Source organism: Cebidichthys violaceus, unplaced genomic scaffold (genome assembly GCF_023349555.1).
Source record: "Cebidichthys violaceus isolate CVI_PGR_0920_01 unplaced genomic scaffold, fCebVio1.0.p SCAF_9, whole genome shotgun sequence".
In the NCBI taxonomy this organism is placed as follows: Eukaryota; Metazoa; Chordata; class Actinopteri; order Perciformes; family Stichaeidae; genus Cebidichthys; species Cebidichthys violaceus.
In genome coordinates this window covers 4,033,662-4,051,940 of record NW_027176975.1, presented here as the reverse complement: position 1 = coordinate 4,051,940, position 18,279 = coordinate 4,033,662, and the positions used below count along the sequence as shown (strand labels likewise).

The following is an 18,279-nucleotide window of genomic DNA, read 5'->3' as shown; positions in this document are numbered from 1 at the left end:
CCTGTTCCAGCTGGATCACGAACACGTCACAAACTGTCGTTCTGGCAGACGCGTCCGCTTTCAATCATCGCACACAAAGAAATGTGACTATTAGAATCCTCTTTGTTTCATTTACGCAAACTGGACGTGTTGATGCACAGCCGAGATATGTGTGGTGTCAAGTTACATTATCTACTGACTTACCAGAAGAGTAGTTCTCCATGTTGGGCAATTATCAACTCCTTTCACTCACACACGCACACATGAGCAAACGGAAAAATAAACAATTATTGTCAGCGAATCGTCAGTTAAAGGTGTAATTATTTTGAGCGTGGGAATAATGAAAACAGACAGCAGGAGGATTTTGTTTTTGGCATTGATACATTCTGTATTGTTTCTCCTATTTTCAATATACAATAATATGTCTACTACACAAGAAGGAACTGCTTTAGCATTGACATTCACTCTGTAATCTCTGATCTCTGGCTTATTTACAGTGTTTTCTGCTATAATTCATATTTAAAATGGAGCTCTGAGGTGTGTTTTATCCTCTCGTATAGAATACAGTTGTGTTTACATTATGTGCATTAGTATATACATTTCTAAGGTTGGAACAAACATCTACTTTTTAGATATTTACTTTATATTTAAATATCATGGCAGCAGGGGTTAAGACAGAACAACGTTTGACTTAGCATATCATTGGTTCAAGGTTCAAATCTCAAGGCTTATGGTGGAACAGGTATGATCTTCCTTCTGTTGCAGGGCCCCGAGAGCCAGAAGAGCCTCCGCAGAGGAGCCGCATCAGTGCTCAGTCTGCCCTCTGGTGGCCACGTGCAGGAGGCGCAGCAGCAACTCTGCAGCAGAGCTCCCTGCGGAGCCGCGGGACGGATCTGAGGCTTCGATCTCCCCCAGGCAGTCAGGGTCCACCGCACAGCTCTCTGAGAACGAGGACAGGACTTTATTCAAGCTGTGCCCAAAATACAAATTCATGGACTAGTAACTCTGAACGGCGACAAACACGAAACCGGATCGTACCTGAGTCACAGCAGAGTCCCGAAGCAGCGCAGCGTCCCCCCTCAGATCCACAGGGTCTCCCTCCTGCATGGCAGGGGGTGAGCAGGTAGTTCTCCTCCACGCAGGGAGCCGTTTCCGGGGAGCCCAGCAGGCAGCCGAGGCCCTCCCCGCAGCAGATACTGGGGCCGAAGCAGCGGCCCCTGTCTCCGGGGCCACACGACATGCACTGGAGGAGGAATGGGATCAATTTAACTTAAGCGTTAAATCAGATTATGTATTGTTGGAACATTGTCATTTTAATTATTCATTCTAACGGACAATACTTTCACTCTTCCCTCTCATATTCAAACAGCATTGGAAATGGGACCTGCATCTTAAATACCGGGAATGGTTGCATGATTTCTGTTGCACATTTACCTCACTTCAGTACATGTATGTTTGAAGTCATGAGAATAAAACGAATATAAAAACACTTAAGATGCATCATCACGTTTTGGTTTCATTTATAAGCTACAATACAGCAGTTTATCATACATACACTACTTTAAATGTTATGCTTTTGAAAAATAAATGTTAGATTCGTTGCTACCTCTTGCAGTATTTTAAAGTTGTTCTGTTCTCCTTCATTAATGCTTTCATAATTGACTTTAATTATGTTTATTTTCACTTTGTATAAAGTTAAATGGCTGGGTTGTTCTTTACACATCTGAACCCAAACCAGTAAAACAATTATATCAAATTTGATCTCATACGATTATTGTGCAAGTACTCATATTTAATTTCTTACAATTTCCTTAATTTTATACTTTGCATTTTCCTTTATTTCACCCAGTTATGGGCTCAAAGGCAGCTTAGCAAGTTTCCAATTCTCGATTTCCACAGAAAAAAAAGGAAAAAGTCAAAAAGGATGGAGGAGAAGAAGAAGGAGGCAGAAACGCCAGTGGTCCTCACCTGTCTGATCCCAGTCTCCGGGAGCGCTCGTTTCCCTCCACGGGGGCAGTTCTGGATGTAACAGGCGGATGAGATGGCGAGGAGTCCCAGGACGCACAGGTGGAACAAGGAGTGAGGCATCGCTGCTGTGTTTTTGGATGAGCGCCGCGCACCGGTATGTCCTCCTCCTGGGGTGGATGTGTGACCGACGTCCCGGAAGACTCCTCACTTATAAGCAGATGCCCGCGAGCCCACAAAAAAGCGACTGACACTGCGATCTGACGTCAGTGTGAGTTCCGCCGTTCACGTGTACGCGCATCCGAAGGCCACCTGCGTGCGTGCGCGCGCGCTCAAAGAGGTCGCGGCAGACATGGCTCTGCATCAGATGTCTGCCATCTAACAAATCTACACGAGAAAGCGGCGCTGACGGCAGAAGATACCCTTTTCTGTATTCAGGGCCGCACAACGCTTATTTGGAGTAACTCCTCCGCGCGGCAGATGGCAGGAGGGCACGCGCTGGAAACGGCAAAAACATGCACAAGTAATTAGGCCTGTGTACAACTAATTGCATCTAATGCAATAAGCGCGCTGATTAGATACATTTCATGTTGGTCATGCACAATTCAGCTGTCGATCGCTGCAGTTTTTACTTTTTGTCACACGAAAGTAAACTGCTAGCATCACGGCAACCTCGAGGTCACGCAAATTACCCCCCTGATGATATTTAAAACTATTGATGAGCACAACAAGATTAGCATTTCAAGTCATCATGAAAAGCCTGTTATTCCGTTCCGTGTGTCGTTGCATGCCTCGGCTTGTATCGCACCTATTACCTGCCGATGCTAATGAACAAGTGAATGCTAAATGGCAAAGCTGAGGCGTCGGCATGTGTGGAGGAGCTCTTTGATGAGCATCACGACGTTCGAGCCAAAAGCTTTTTCAATAAATACAGAACGTGCTCTTTAGATTACCGCACTCCTGAACAATATGTGAAATCAACAAAAGTTGAAGACAAATAGTTTAAGTTTTGAGGGCTGATCTTCATTGTTTGACACGTACAACGCAGAACAATACGGCAACACGTCACTTAAAACAACTCCACGGTCTGATTTAGCATCATTTATGTGCTTTGATCCATCGCTTGCAGCTCAAACAGCGAAGCCGACGTCTGTTTTACATGCATACAACAAACTGATTCCAGCCTTTTCGCTCGCACTGAGCGGATACAGGATCATGACCTTGGTTAAGCTTAATGTTGTCAGGGAAACCAGCACAGAACTTGTGCGGTTTGTGATCCCGAAGAACAATAAACACGGTTGTTTTTCACCCTGACTTCGGTCCGTTTGTGTAACGAACTCATGAGAAGTAATTGGGGTGAAGAGTGACGTGGAAGAGGATGAATACGTGGGCAAGGACACAGGAGGACATTGTGGACACATTTACAGTCAGGTCCATAAGTATTTGGACTGTTGCACAACTTTCCAAATTTTTGCTTATTTACACAACCCCAATGGATTTTCTCACTAATCAGTCAGTATGTGGTTGAAGTGTCGACTTTCAGCTTTAATTCAATGTCTAAAACAAAAAAGACCGTTTATGAATTACAGTCATTTCTACAGTCATCCCCCCCATCTTCATCAAATACTTATGGACCTGACTGTATTTCTCAACACTGCTCCCAATAGGAAAAGCAATAATAAGACATAAAAGTAGACGCAGTCAGTCCGAAACCTCACTGAATTACACCAACTTTAAAGAAATACAGCTTTCCGACATCACCTGAGAAACCCTTGTTATTAACTGAATTCATGCAAGAATATACAGTTTAATGTTAACATGAAAAAATGTATACTTTATCAATCCCTTTTTCCATCCAGCGTTTACCGTCTGAAGACAAACAAGCGATACGCACGAGTGTAGGGAATGTCGTGCGGCGAGTAGAGTGAAGAGCGGACGGCCGAGCATGACCCGGCGTTTTTTTTTCTTTCTCCTTCACAACGACCACACAGCCTTGGGTCCACTTCGAAAAATCCACTTTCATTCTTCTGGCCTCTTGCTACTTCTGTCTCCACAAAGGCCGCAGAACCAAGGCTGCAAACCACACATGCTGGATGAAAAGAGACGGACGAGGTGGAAGCGAGGAGAACATTTGGATTTATATTTCTTCCAACATTCTCTTACGCAATATTCTTGTAAAGGTCTTTGCTTTCACTGATGTTCTTTCTACCGCTGTGGACATGGAAAAAATAAATAAAAATACATTTGATTTTTGTGACGTCACCGGTCCAAGGCAAGAATCGAAGTACTTACAACTGATATAGAAATAATTCCCCCCCAAAAAAAGTTAGAAATGAGACATAAATAGTGTCATGGAAATTGTCGGTAAGACACATTTGGCATTTGTTTAGGACGTTCCAACACCTGTCAATCATACAGTACCACACATCTGTGAGGATGCACTGGAGGTAGCGTCAAACCATAATAAACAATAACAACAAATAAACTGGAATCAGGATCTGTTACTTTCAGCTGTAAATGTTCTTTTGTGTTTCCCAAAGCGGCACATCTGAAGTACAATCCTTACTCCACCTTCTACACAATCCTCCTCATTTCTTCACAGGATTTCTCAGTTTGCCTTTCCGTCAGTGATGGACGCGCGTGACATCACCGCGTGGGGTCGGGCTTCGGCAGGCCGGACACAAGATGCGATCGGACGTCGACGCAGCGACGGAGTTCAGCGGTTGTTGCGATTCCCTCCGAACGCAGGAACCGCAGAGCAAGTGACCGCAGGCGAGGCGGTAGATGGACGCCGCCGACTTGGAGTAGACGGACACCGAGCAGGAACATGCCGAGCACGTCTTCTCACCTGGCAAAGGCAATTGATGTAACACATCAGAAACACATTTCAAAAACTACCACACAGTCATATAATTTGCGTTGAAGTGTTCCAAAGTGGACTTTTCTAAATCCTACCCGGTTGCATGCTCGGAGCGTCTGCGGTCGGACATCGCTGTGGGGTGTTCAGCGGCTCGGAGTCGGGACAGACCCGTCTCTGCTGGGACAGGTTTGAGGTGAAGGAGGGTCGGCCCTGCAGGGCGGAGAGGAGGGCCTCGTCCAGACTGGCCGACAAACGCTGCTCATGAGAGCTGCAGCCGGGGACTGAAGCGGTGCGGGCGGAGGAGGAAACGTCGACACAACGGACGGGTCAGCGGGAGAGAAAATGTTTGAGGATCTTAAAATCTTACAGAAAAAAGTTCCACTAACCTGACGCCGCTTCATTTCTTGGTCTTTTTGTTTGAGGTAGTAGCTGCTTCTCGGCTTCAGATGATTCGTTGTAAACTCCACTTAGGTCATTATCTGATGATAACGTCCCGTTTGTGTTTCTGGTGCCAGCATTATATTGAATAGCAGTGTTTTCGATCGAGCTCTCACTGAGACAGGGAGAGCGCTGGGACTGTCCGTCTACCTTGGAGGCTACAAGTCTTGAGGCCTGTGGATTCTCTCCGTCTCCTCGTCTCCCCAACACGCCGTCCCTCCTCATCATCCCCTTCTGCAGTGTGAAGTGGTCAATGCGGCTTTTCAGCAGGGGGTTAGGAAGAGGCTGGGAGGTGGAGGTGAACGGGACGCCAGTGAAGGGATCGTTCGGGGGTCGCCCCCAGGTGGCTTCCCTCTTCTGGTGCTCCTCCAGTGTGCTGCTGTCCACTGACACGCCACTGGGCAGCAGCATGGGCAGCAGCATCACCTCCTGGGTTATCTGGTCGAGGAACTCTTCTGGGACGGAATGATCGCTGGAGACAGACGAGACAAAAAGCCAACAGATAATTATCAACAGTGCAAGAAAATGAATATCCTTTATTATTATTATGAGCTGTATTTTATCTACTCCATCTCTCAAGATGCAGATTAAACTGAAATGTGATCTTTTTTTTAAAGACTGCTTCATGGACGCATACCTCGGGGACGTAGCTGTTTGCAGCGGTGGGTTCATCCTGCTGACAGAAGGGGCAAAAAACAGCGGTCTAGGCAGGCGTCTTTCGCTGGCGTCGTGGACTCTTTTAATCCTCTGCACTTCTTCTGCCGGGCAGCAGCGGGCAGGTTGTCCCCACACGGCCAAAGCCTTGAGCCCAAGAGCGGACGCCGCACCGCCAAATGGCAAAGTGACGCGGAGTTGCGTCACGGCGCCTAACGAGAGCATTCCCCGACTCCACAGCTCCTCTTGCCGACAGCTGGCGGGTCTCGGCGGTAGAGGGGAGAGGAACGGGGGCCGGGGGCTGAAGTTTGAACGCGTGAAACAGACTTGGGTTTCCTCCCTGACTTCGCAACGACCTACCAGTTTGAAGTCCAGTCCAGGTTCAGGATCAGTGGGCTCAGTGTTTGATTTGAACGCACGGCCTCTTTGTTGAGGCTCATCTAGGGCCTCTTCACCCCACTGTTGAGCCTGAAGTCTCCACTGCTGGCCACTAGTCTGGCCATATTTAACTGCATGTTCTTGTGGTTTTTCTCTACTCCGTTTCTGGTCCTTTACCTGCATTTGGTTCTTTTGATGAACACGTTTGTGGCCTTGGTCCAAACTCGGGATGGGTAACGTATCAGAGCTGGTGCTGATCTCCAGTCTCTTGCAAACCTGTCCTCGGTCCATACCCCAGGTCCACAGCTCCACATCCACCCTGCACAGCTCCACCTGGAAGCCAAACTTCAACGTCACCTGAGAGGAAGAAAGGATGATATTACTAGTGTTGCAAAAGATCCTAACCACTTTTAAAAGTTTTGCCAATATTAAGAAGCTATTCAGTATGGACACCTTTGGCTTGTTACTTGAATATAAGGTGATATTTTCAAGACTGCAATGACATTAAGTTACATTTTTAGGACAAAATAAGTGTAGCCCCCTCTGTGAAAAACGATAATCATGAGCTTTGCTTGGCAATCTTCTCATCTCAAGCAAGAAAGTAAACCTCTACTCAAGACACGACAGCGTCCTCTCACCTGTACAGGGGGCCGCAGGAAGTACTCCAGCCTGAAGCCACGCCTCCGGAGAGCAGGGTCAGCTGACACAAGGTTTGTGACATCATAGCCATCCGCACACAGCTGCAGTTGAAGAATAGATTTCATTTTTTTCTGTTGTAATACACAGCAAACCTCATGTGTCTGTCCAATCTAATTGGTACACTACAAAGTGTTGATTTTACACAATACGACACAAATAATATTTCCAAAAACTGTTTAAGTTTCAGCGGAGGTATGATTTAAAAAAATATAATTGAACATCTTCCATCTCCAGTGGGGAGAAAATGCTGTGATGACCTGATAACAAAATACAAATAAAAAGAACATAGCAAGGTCAGCTGTGATTCAGTCGCCCACGCACCGCTTTGTCCCTGTGCTTCTCTATTTTCACATCTACAGCACCACCTCCACCTCCACCTCCATCCTTACTTATTTTATATTTATCTACGTTGATTCTTCCTTTTTTCCGTCGCAGCACATATTGGACCTATTCTTAAAAGGTGAATGGTGCTGTCATAGGACACAACAAGAGTGTACAAAATAGGGTTTTAGCTTGTATTGTGTGCCAACTATCTGCCGTTAACACTAGTTACACGTCATGTAGGTGCAGCAGCAGTTTGTGCACCAGAGTGAATGAAACTCACAGCGTTGTGCTTGTTAAATAAGAAAAAAAAAAAAAAGAAGCAGCCTCAGGAAGGTACAGATAGGTCCGTGAAATGTGTCGCACCTTGTTGCATTGAACTGTTGTATGAAAGGCTGGCAGACACAGATTCAAAACCATATTCTCCAACCTGCAAAGACAGAAATTGATTGCAGAGCTACACATATAGTTTATAGGTCAAGGGAAAGTGAGGCATTCAGTGAAAACAACTCCTTAACACGGACTCATATTGGTACACAACGCCGTCCAGCATTACTAGAAGCTAATCACATTATTTTTGTGGTTTTACACCTTTACTCGACCTTTGACCTCCTGTCACAGAGACCTTCACAGACTGACTGACTCATCTCTCATCAACGCTCATGCAGTATTGTGTTATTAGTTAGTAAGTGGTATTGATAGAAAAGGAAGATAGTAACTCCCACTCACGTTTGCCATCCGGACTATTATTTACTAATTCAATAAAATAGGCAAATTCAAGGTAACTCAACACAGAACATAACAATAGATTCATCTTGATTAATCTGCAATGCAGTTTGATAGCTCCAGCTATTCAAAGCAGAGGATGTAATGCTGTTCTTATTAATATATGATAGTTAACTGTATATCTACATTCTACCAAAGAAACGGACTGATACAGATACATATTCTCGGCCCAATAAGTGAGGCTCTGGGCCTAATAACGTATCAATAAAAATCTAAAAACATTAACTTGTGTATTTTTTTTTACCAAAGCTAATGTGCAGCATCGTTCATAGTTTAGCTAGTTTTGGTATACATGTAACGCACATTCTAAACGTAGCTAGCGATGTGATATCGGCCAACATTGCTAATTCTGACACTGACAATATTAACATTAGGTTGGTAAACTGAAGCATACAAAGCTTACGTTGCTTGGTCGTAGACAAACGTGGCTGTTTTCACTCTTAATTTGACTCCTCTGACCAACTTTAGAAGGTAGCTAACAGCTACTAGCTAACATAGCCAGTACAACTACGGAAACACAGAAGGGACACGCTTCCTATTTACAAATGCGAAGTGAATCAAAGGGATGCAACAGGTATATAGTACTAATAGGCTTCATTTAATGCCTATCCTCTGACATGTATGTGCTCCTTACCTAAGATAAGCCCTTTCAACATTTAATAACGTTCATTTAGTCATCTCTAATTACATTTTAGAAATCTCCATCAGCCAGAAGACAGTGGTCAACAATGGTTCACAACCTTTTTGGTGTGTGACCCCATAAGACAATGCTCCGTCTACTTACTCCTCACAGATTACATAATGTTTAAGGATCTTATACAGCCAGGTCCAATGGTGAAAAGTACATTTAATCAAGTAGTGCACATACAGTATACTGCTTTGCGGTACTTTTACTTGAGCACTTTGATATTACGCTACTTCATACTTCTACTTTGCCACATTTCAGAAGGAAGTAGTGTGCTTGTAGTCCACTGTGTGTCGGCTGTAGTTCCTCGTTGTTATGTGGCAGTTTAAGATTTTAAGACGCATTGCTACAGATTAAACTATACGCAACAGGTAAAAATTATCTCTACCTATTTCTACATTAAAATGCTGCTCAGATGTTAATGCAGCAGTGCTGATCATTGAATACTGAATAATTTACTTTTGATTGCTTCTGTACTTTGATGATTTTCTATGCAGGAGTTTAGTATTGGTACTTTTAAGTACAAGATATTTTACAGGTCTCATGGAGTAACAAATTAATTCATTAAAAAGAAAATGTGATTTGACAAAAGTCTAACTTTGTGTAGCAGAAATAAGTTTTTTTCCCTTCTTTCATTTTGTTAATCGTTTTATGACCCCTGAGTATTATTCCCTAAGGAAGTCCTGACCCCCTGTCTGGGAACCGCTGTGATTAAAGATACGTGCCTATAATAATCCTGTAGCCTAATATCTGGAGTACTCCAAATATTTCATCTGGTGAATCGTTTCAAAGCTGATTGCCAGAATCAAATCTGAAAGTCTTAACCATAGGACAATTGATTTTCTCAATGACAAGAAGTGCGGAATTATTCACATATCTTTATTAGTTCTGCTGAATTTTAACAAAGGGGTGGTTTTAATCAAGCCAGAACAGTACTAGTAACATAAATGCAAACAATAAACCTGAAACATGTATAAAATTGGTAGCATTTTGTTCTCTAAACAATGCAATACTGTAACTACATTTATCACCTACATCAAAAGGAACATCATTTTTGGACAGGGTTGCTATGTTTGCACCATCATGGTAGGCCGTTAGGCTATCTACACAGTTAAAAAAAGAAAAAAAAGAAAAACACATAAAAGAAAGCTCAAATGGCACATATTTTCTCTGTCAGTTCACCATAATATAATAACAGTAATAAAGATGATAATACTATGTAATACCTTGGAGATAAGTTAATATTCTTGAGAAACATCTTTGTATGCTGGCGTAAACAACACATATAAAAGCCATGATATTCACATCTGAGTCTACTGTACATCATAACTCGTGTGTAGGACACTACATAGTGCAGTTAGCTGAATGCTCCCTTAGAAAGACGCAGACTTTACATTTTTCAGATTCTTTTTTTTTTGACCTCCTTCTCCCCTGCTTTGTCTAAAATGAACGATACAGAAGAAAGTAGAGTTTCCAGATTACACAGACTCCCTCAGTTTAAATGTCAGTCTCCCTGCCCTTGTACCAAACTTTCATGTACATCTTACTGTACTTTACTGCCCCCCCCCCCCCCCCCGCCAAACAAAAACAAAATCCCTTTACTCTCAATATATCTTCCTTTGATGTATTGCCACTAGTCCCTCTATCCTCAATCTCATAAGCTGAAGCTTTTCATATGTATACACACATGCACACACCCGCTCTCTCCCACACACACACACACACACACACACACACACACACACACACACACACACACACACACATGTACAATCTATAACTTTTATAATTATTTCTTTCTAGTATATCATACATTCTATAAATTTAAATTTCAACTTTGGGGATACTGACTGATTCCTCAGATCTCTTGGCTGTAAATGCACAAAGTGAACGACACAATTGTCATAATAACCAAATTCAAATTGTGTGCTTCCGTTCACATTCTCCTTGCGGCTGCAACGAGAAGATATTTGAGCTGGGAGCGCTGCGAAAAAGCCCTCTGACGACCTCTAGTGTTTGTTTTTAGTCACCGCAGACGATCCGCAGTGAAGGCAAGCCAGGTTTGTCCCACGTCTATAAACATCTTCTATATTCAGTTGGGGTTGATTATCTACTAAACATATCTATTTCATTCAGTTTGTAGAAAATATAAACTCTGTTGGTCTTGATGATGCATTTGAATGAGTCATGCATGTCGGACCCTGTGCATGAAATGACTTGAAAACTGAATCAACAATCCGTCTGTGTGACCTTCGACGTCGAGATCTGCTGGTATTTAAATGAAATAGTCCAGCCATGTGTAATGACTTTGTCTAACTGGTTTGCTGATATTATAATTAAAGCACTGAAAACGATAATAGCACTCCTGATTCTTTTTTTTTTTTTCATTTTTTTTTTTTCATCTGTTCCCAGCATTGGCATTATTCTCGTATACATGCTGGAAAAAAATGGAGTAAGGCGCTCTCTGGCCAAAAAATGCAAGTTAACATCACACACTCTGACCACTATTTTCTACTTTTACATTACCAGTGACACAGACTTACAATGAATAAATACCGCATAATCTTCTGCTTGATAATTTCTGACAATATCCCTGATTGTCTTGGTCCTTTTCTAGCATGGGCGTGAAATGGACCCCCTGTGTTAGTGCTGTCGTCTAAACATTGTCATTTAACATTTAGTTTTCTGCCATCCGTCAGTGTGGCACACTTCTCATGAACACTGATTATAGGTAGGATGTAGTAGTGTGCAACTTGTGAGAGAAAGGCTGCTTAGGAGGTGGAAAAATCATTGATCGATTGAACGAAGTTCAACTGCTTGTTACTGACAATGTTGGATTATGCAGTTCGCTGTTGTTGCTCTTCAGTGTCTTTAGTTGCTTTGAAAAGTATGTCAGACTGTACTGATTTATTCTATTGTAGACTGAAATGTTTTCAACTGTATGCTGAAGTGGTTCTGTGTGAGAGGTCTTGTGTCGAACTGGACAATACGTGGTGGAGCCGTCTCTATATCTCGGTGGACTCTATCCTCTCCAGGCGTGAGGGTCCTGCCCAGGGATTGGCGAGCTGGTGGAGCGACGGAGGGCCCTTCTGGTCTTCGCAAGGAGGGGAGATGGTGAGCGCGATGGGGCCGGGGAGAGAGGGCGGGGACTGGGCGGACAGCGGCGAGAGGGCCGGTGGTGGAGGCGGAGAATTGGAGGAGGTGGGAGAGGTGGTGGTGGTGGTGGTGATGGTGGTGGTGGTGGACGTTGTGTTCGGTTTGGCTCCCAGCTGGCTCATCCGTTTTTCCAAAGCCTGGTTCTTCTGCAGCGTCTCCACATAGCTGAGCTGCAGCTGCGCCTGGTATTTCAAAACGCGCTCCTTCTCGTCCTGCCAGGTGTGTCGCTCCTGGTCGAAGTTGAGGGCCTGGCGCTCCCGTTGCTGCCGCTCCAGGCGCAACGCGGCCTGCAGCTGCTCGAGTTGCCTGCGCAGCTCCCCTGCCTCGTCCCAGTGACCCTCCTGCCCCCGCTGGGGCTGGTGGCCGTCCTGACGCAGTTGCGCCTCCTGACAGAGTTGGGCCTCGTGACGGAGCTGGGCCTCTTGGCGCATTTGGGCCTCGTGGCAGAGCTGCGCCTCCTGACGGAGCTGGGCCTCTTGACGGAGCTGCACCTCTTGGCGTAGCTGCGCTTCTTGCCGCAGTTGGGCTTCGTGGCGGAGATGAGCCTCCTGACGAAGCTGGGCCTCCTGGCGCAGTTGGGCGTCCGGTCGGATTTGAGCGTCCTGGCGCATTCGGATGTCCTGCTGCATGTGGGCGTCCTGCCGCTGCTGCGCGTCGCGCCATTGAGCTTCTTCGCGCTGCTGCCTCTCCTGCCTCTGAGCTTCCTGCCTTTGGGCTTTGGCTTCGTCACTCTGAAGACTCAGCAGGGTGTCAGAAGTGGGGGTGAGAGAGTTGGTTGAGGACTCAGTAGGGTTTCGTGGGCAGTGGACAAGTCCCCATGGTGGCAACAGTCCAGCCGCAGCTAAGTTAGGGCTCACGACAACTTCTGCTCCTCTGCTCACTTCATTCAGAGCCCGCTTTAAGCTAAGCACCTCTGCCTCGAACACACCCAGCTTCTCTCTAAGGATGGACACCTGTAGAAAGGACAATATGTATCACATGAAAACATCATTCAGTTTTAAATGTATTCCAATGTATTCTAAACGTCAAATCAAGTCAGGTGTCTCCTACATTACAACAAAAGCAAAACAAGACATAAAAACACAATAAGCATATGTTGTGTACATAATTATATTCATAAATACAGATACTATGTAACTAAAATTAAGACAGCTGTTAAATCAAATACACATCCAGCTGTGCACACCCAGAATGGGACAGTGACAGTTGATTGCACCAGTCAGTTGAATCAGGAGAGAGACTATAGTACAGACAGAAACAGAAGTGGGCTTAGTGGATCGTGGAAAGTGATCCTCCTAAACCAAGGCAATGAGCAAATTAAAGCTGTTGTCTGACATTCTTTATTAAAATCCTAGTATCTAAACTTGCTTACAAACTTGAGTCCATAACATTTTTGATTAATGTTGGGTTTCCAGCCCCAGATAAGAGCTTGTGATGAGTGCATTTGGAGGATTTAAACGAACCAACAATCTTGATTTAGTCGTAAGCGTCCCAATCCTACAACCTTACTTGTCGTAAAACTCTATTTTGACTGCTCTGTCTTGTCAATAAATATATACAATTCTACACTGATGACATGCATCCGATTATCCAATCAGATGCTGTGACAAAACTATTGGACTTATTATTATTTCTATTATTAGAGAGGGCACCTATTAGCTTCAATTTTGGCTGACTGGTGATAAAAGCAGATATATGTATGTTGTTGTTATTGTTGTTGTTGGGATACCAGGAAGTTTTCTCTCTGATGAATCACCTGACTAATAGTAAATAGTAAAATAGTACATTTCAGTACGTTTGTAAACTGTTTTAATGTATTGTAAACCTGTGTAAATGATTCGCCTGTTTTCTGTTATTTTCAAATCCCCGGCTTTACCTGTCGAAGCCCGCTGAGTATTAATCAACGTGTAATTGAAAACCCACCTCTGACAGAGTCCTCCTCAGCTCTCCCTCACACTTCTCCAGCTCCACACTCTTGGTGCTGTAGGAGTCCTTCAGGCCCAGCATGGTCTCCTCCCGCTCCCTCAGCTGGGCATTGAGCTCCTTCAGCTGGCCTCTCAGGGCCACCATCTCTCCAGCTCGCTGGGTCACTTCCGCCTGACTCTCCCTCAGCTGCTGCTTCAGCAGGGAGATCTCTCCCGCCTTCTGACACACCTGCCACACAAAGAACGAGCGAGCGGGTGAGCAGTAGCATTCCTTTTGTATTTAGCAGTGTTTCGTGTTTGTGGTACACACAGATGTATTCAGCTACACACACACACACCCTTATACTCCACTGCTCAGTCTACCATGATGGAACCCTGATAACATTTTACTGAGCCAGTCGAGCACAGTCATATACTCATATCTCACCTCCCACTTGGTCTCCTCCAGACGAGGCAAGATGTCAGCCTGCTCCTTCCTGTAATCCAGACACTTTCTCTCCAGGTCCTCTCTCTGGGCCAACAGGGCCGCCATCTCCTCCTGGAGCCTCCTCTTGTCCTGGGACAGACGGCCTATCTGGGCCTGCAGGGCCGTCTGGGAGCGCTGAGCGCGACGGGTAACCTAGAGACAAAATATACATATATACGTTGTGAGTTTTGACAGTCTCCATCTATATGTGGGACATACATATATGTACAGGTCCTGCCACGACCCATTAAGTGTTGTATGTCAGGGACAGATTTGATTTCAGATGATGCTGCATTTACACGCATCCTAACTCCAAAATATACCATTTAACCCTTTGGGGAAATCCCACGACTGCGTTTGGACTCGAGATGCGAGCAAAGTAAAAAAATACAGTGAGGTCACTTCCTGAGGATCAAAATCTGTCGCGGGTTCACCTGCTGCAGACGCGAAGCGTAGTTCTGCCTCAGCTCGTCCATCTGTCGCTCCCAGACACGTTGCTTCTCCTCAAACACCTGAATGATTGCTGCCTCGCTTTGGTCCAGGTTTCTGCGCATATGCTGCACCTGGTAGAACAGAAGGACACAGAACAGCCAGTTGAATAGTGAAAGTACAAGAAGTCCAACTTGGATGACGAAACTGCGGGCATGTTTTAATGGAGAGCCCAATAAGTGCAAAAACAGCTGCACATCAGACACGTCTGAGTGACCTCTGACCTCTTGCTCTTTTTCCCACAAGCGGTCCTCGAGGTCCTGGATGATGTCATCGGACGAGGGGGAGGGGCGTAGAGGTGCCGGGGCGTCACTCAGGTGGCTCAGCCTCTGATAGGACGAGGAGCTCTTCCCCGAGGAGGACCGGCCGCTGTCTGAGGCGCTGAGCCCGTTCTGCAGGAGAGGACCACATCACGACACGTTAGAGATGAGGGTAGCCGGGCGCGTTAAGCAGCAGCCTGAGCGAGTATATGGATGATGGCCGTACCTGGTAGCCGGGCTTTTCAAGCTTGTCGAGGCCTGCAGCTGCCCCAACCATGCCCAACCTGTTGATGTGGCTGGTGGAAGCACTGAGAGGCCCCAGCACTGCCGGGGGCCCACAACCGGACCCCGAGCCCGTATAGGTGGGCAGGCTGGTCAGGGAGTTCCTCCCTGAGTCAGACATCCCTCCCTGAACCACTTCAATACCGCTTCCCCCGCCCTCAGTTCTGCTGACCCTCACTGGGCTGTCCTGGTCCAGGAGCAGGGCCTCTGGGACCTCTCCTGATTCTGCTCCTGCTCCATCCCTGCCTCTCCTGCCTCCTCTGCTCTCACTGAACCCTTCACTCCTTGCCTCAGTCTTGCCCTCGCTCCCAGCCCCTCCTGCCTGGCCCACCAGGTTCTGCATGGAGTGGAAGCTCTTGGGAACCACCGGCTTGAAGGCAGAGGGACGAACAAGGCCTGAGTTGTTCTGCATCGCCTGCGACAGAGAAGGAGGAAGGAAGAGAGACAGAGAAATAAGAGAGAAAAGTACACCGTAGTGAAAGTTTTTAATGATAAAACTCAGCATTGTGATGTGTTAAGCATAATAACACAATATGGGGGATGAATTATAAATATCAAGATATATTTAGGACTGCTTGAGATGCATTTGGTTTATTTTCTGACGCACTTTAATCCTTACAAACAGGTTTATACCGGATGGCATAAATCAAGTTTTTAAAGGGTGGGTTTTATATTTGTATCAAGTCTACCTTAGTACAATACTCATACGTCCATGAGGTGTTTTTTGGTGGCTAAAATAATTGCTCCCATATATATATATACTGGCCTTGATACGATCCCTCTATAACGTGACAGATTTGGGAAGGTTCACACTACAGCACTCTCAGATGACCAAATAAAGTGGCCAGAGTTACAGTCGTCTAAGTAAAACGTTCCCCTCTGTGTTAGCAGCCCTCCACCGCAGCTCAGCAAGGACACAATGCTGTGGGAAAAGAGGGAATTTACCCCAAATACTGTACTTTTGGACGATACCAACATGATTCTCGTTGAGTATGAAATTCCCTCTTTTTGCTTGGACAAGAGACGACTACTATACTGAAAAACTTTAGGAGGGTGCCCATTTGGATTAAATCAAGGATTAAATAAAAGTCAGGAAAAATAAAGATCATTTTGCGTGGCAGAGTTTAGTTTTTCACTATTTCCTGATCATCTCATGACCGCTTACATTCACTGTACAACCGCTTCGAGGGTGCTGACCCTCGGGTTTGGGAGCCACTGTCCTAAATCTTGAAGTACCTGCTCCAGTTTTCCAGACACTGGCAGGATCTTGGGCGGGTTGTGGTTCGGAGGGTTGTGGCCGCCGGGGTTGCTCTCACTGTCGGCTCTGGCGGCTGCCATCTCTCTGTGTTGGTGTTGGTGTTGGCTCATGCCAACGCTGCTCTTCTCGTTCGCTCCTCGTCCCACAATGTTCCCACAGACGTCTAACCCTGCGACCTGCATTTCTCTCTCTCTCTCTCTCTCCGACCTCTCGTTCTCCAGCCTCTCTCTTTCCCTCTCCCTCTCCCTCTCTCTCTCTCGCTCCCTCTCCCTCTCTATCTTCTCCCTCTCAATCCTCTCCCTTTCCCTCTCCCTGGCTCTCTCCCTCTCCCGCTCCCTCTCTCGCTCCAGCCTCTCCCTCTCCACTCGATCCCGCTCCCTCTCCCGGTTCCTCTCCCTCTCGCGCTCCCTCTCTAACCGCTCTCTGTCCCAGTCTCGGTCCCGGTCCCTGTCTCTCCCCCTCTCACGCTGCCTCTCCCTCTCCCTCTCCCACTCCCTCTCCCGCCTGCCTGCTCCGTTGCCACACTCCAACTGGTTGTTGTTGGACTGGGCCGCCATGGTACACTCAGTGTTGGTGGAGGAGGCTGTTTCGGTGGGCCGGTCAGTCCCGGTACAGGTCCCAGTCCCAATACTAACACTCCCTCGTTCATCACTAGAAGCCGTCCCGTCAGATATAGTCGCCGGTGGGCGGGGCAGTCGCTCTGCGCTGCAGCTGCGGTCGGCAGGGCAACGGCGAGAGAGAGGAGGGGCTCTTGGCAGGGTGGTCCTCGTACCCACAGACTTCATGGCAAACTCCTGCTCTCCTGCCACCCCACTGCCAACACTGCCCATAGTGGGGGTCAAAGGTCAGGGATTAGAGGTTAGGAGTCAGGATTGGGGAGGGTCACAGATACATTTGGAAGTAGTGTGGGTCATCACAACCTAATGCAGGTAGTGGGGGCACACACACTAGAGGAACACAGAAAAACGAAAGGGGTTATACAATATTATAATTGCATAATGACTGGTTATACAATAATAGCTAATGCAGAGTAGATCCCAACCCACACACAGGGGCAGCGTGGTCCTCCCACCATGACAATAATGAGACGGGTCTGACGGACAAGTCTGGACAGTTATAGTGAGGCTTTAAGTAACGTGTAGTGAAACCTGTCCTCCAGGTAAATGATCCAATCACAGCGCTTCTCTCTGTTGATGGCATGCATTCATCATGTTTACACTTTGTGGGTAGAGAGGGAGTTATTTTGACTTATGTTTGACTATTTTGATCGTGTGCACGAGTTAAGTGACGCTGGCTCAAGAGGTCACTCACACTGATCCAGTACAACACAGAGATTACACTGGATTTGTCCATTAGCATCATTGAACTGGAGGAGGGTGTTAGTCTGTTTTTTGTTTTTTTTGCATTTCTTGTGTGGATGCAAATACAGGAACATCTGCATAAAACAACAGCCCTGCAATAAATCCAATTTTTGTGAAGCTTATAATGTTCAGTTTTTGTTCAGTCTGCATCAGATGCTGCTTCACTCCTTAACGCTCCATGTGTGGAAATTATAATAATACCAACAATAATTGTTCTGTTCTGTTAGATATTCTTTTCTTTTTCCCCTATTATGAACCAAATATGGACAGAGAGAGAGAGAGAGAGAGAAAGTTATTTACAGAAATTCAAACGGATC

At 45.9% G+C, this 18,279-nt stretch overlaps 3 protein-coding genes across 7 annotated transcripts in view; all 3 read right to left on the bottom strand.

Moving 5' to 3' along the window:
• Window positions 1–283: 283 nt before the first annotated feature.
• avp (arginine vasopressin) lies at window positions 284–2,142 on the bottom strand. Its single transcript, XM_068703351.1, has 3 exons — window positions 1,948–2,142; window positions 1,018–1,222; window positions 284–920 (listed from the first exon to the last, which is right to left on the bottom strand). Exons 1-3 carry the CDS (start codon window positions 2,065–2,067, stop codon window positions 784–786), a joined length of 462 nt encoding a protein of 153 aa, XP_068559452.1. The 5' UTR covers window positions 2,068–2,142; the 3' UTR covers window positions 284–783.
• A 1,520-nt stretch (window positions 2,143–3,662) lies between these two features.
• On the bottom strand, window positions 3,663–8,574 carry ubox5 (U-box domain containing 5). Its single transcript, XM_068704126.1, has 7 exons — window positions 8,484–8,574; window positions 7,661–7,724; window positions 6,913–7,014; window positions 5,880–6,631; window positions 5,191–5,714; window positions 4,900–5,085; window positions 3,663–4,792 (listed from the first exon to the last, which is right to left on the bottom strand). The coding sequence occupies exons 2-7, from the start codon at window positions 7,712–7,714 to the stop codon at window positions 4,569–4,571; spliced, it is 1,842 nt and encodes a 613-aa protein (XP_068560227.1). The 5' UTR covers window positions 7,715–7,724; window positions 8,484–8,574; the 3' UTR covers window positions 3,663–4,568.
• Window positions 8,575–9,630: 1,056 nt separating this feature from the next.
• The window catches only part of lzts3b (leucine zipper, putative tumor suppressor family member 3b), a 12,245-nt gene continuing 3,596 nt past the window's right edge, over window positions 9,631–18,279 (bottom strand). For 2 of the 5 annotated variants that reach the window (XM_068703939.1, XM_068703940.1), the window contains exons 2-8: window positions 16,580–17,548; window positions 15,288–15,758; window positions 15,026–15,193; window positions 14,747–14,875; window positions 14,274–14,465; window positions 13,845–14,075; window positions 9,631–12,874 (exon numbers count right to left, since the gene is read on the bottom strand). In XM_068703939.1, coding sequence (XP_068560040.1) covers window positions 11,771–12,874; window positions 13,845–14,075; window positions 14,274–14,465; window positions 14,747–14,875; window positions 15,026–15,193; window positions 15,288–15,758; window positions 16,580–17,431 — 3,147 coding nt within the window. In that variant the 5' untranslated portion in view covers window positions 17,432–17,548 and the 3' untranslated portion in view covers window positions 9,631–11,770. Of the gene's footprint in view, window positions 12,875–13,844; window positions 14,076–14,273; window positions 14,466–14,746; window positions 14,876–15,025; window positions 15,194–15,287; window positions 15,759–16,579 lie in introns of all 5 variants that reach the window. The other 3 variants (XM_068703942.1, XM_068703943.1, XM_068703941.1) reach the window with 2 other exon arrangements.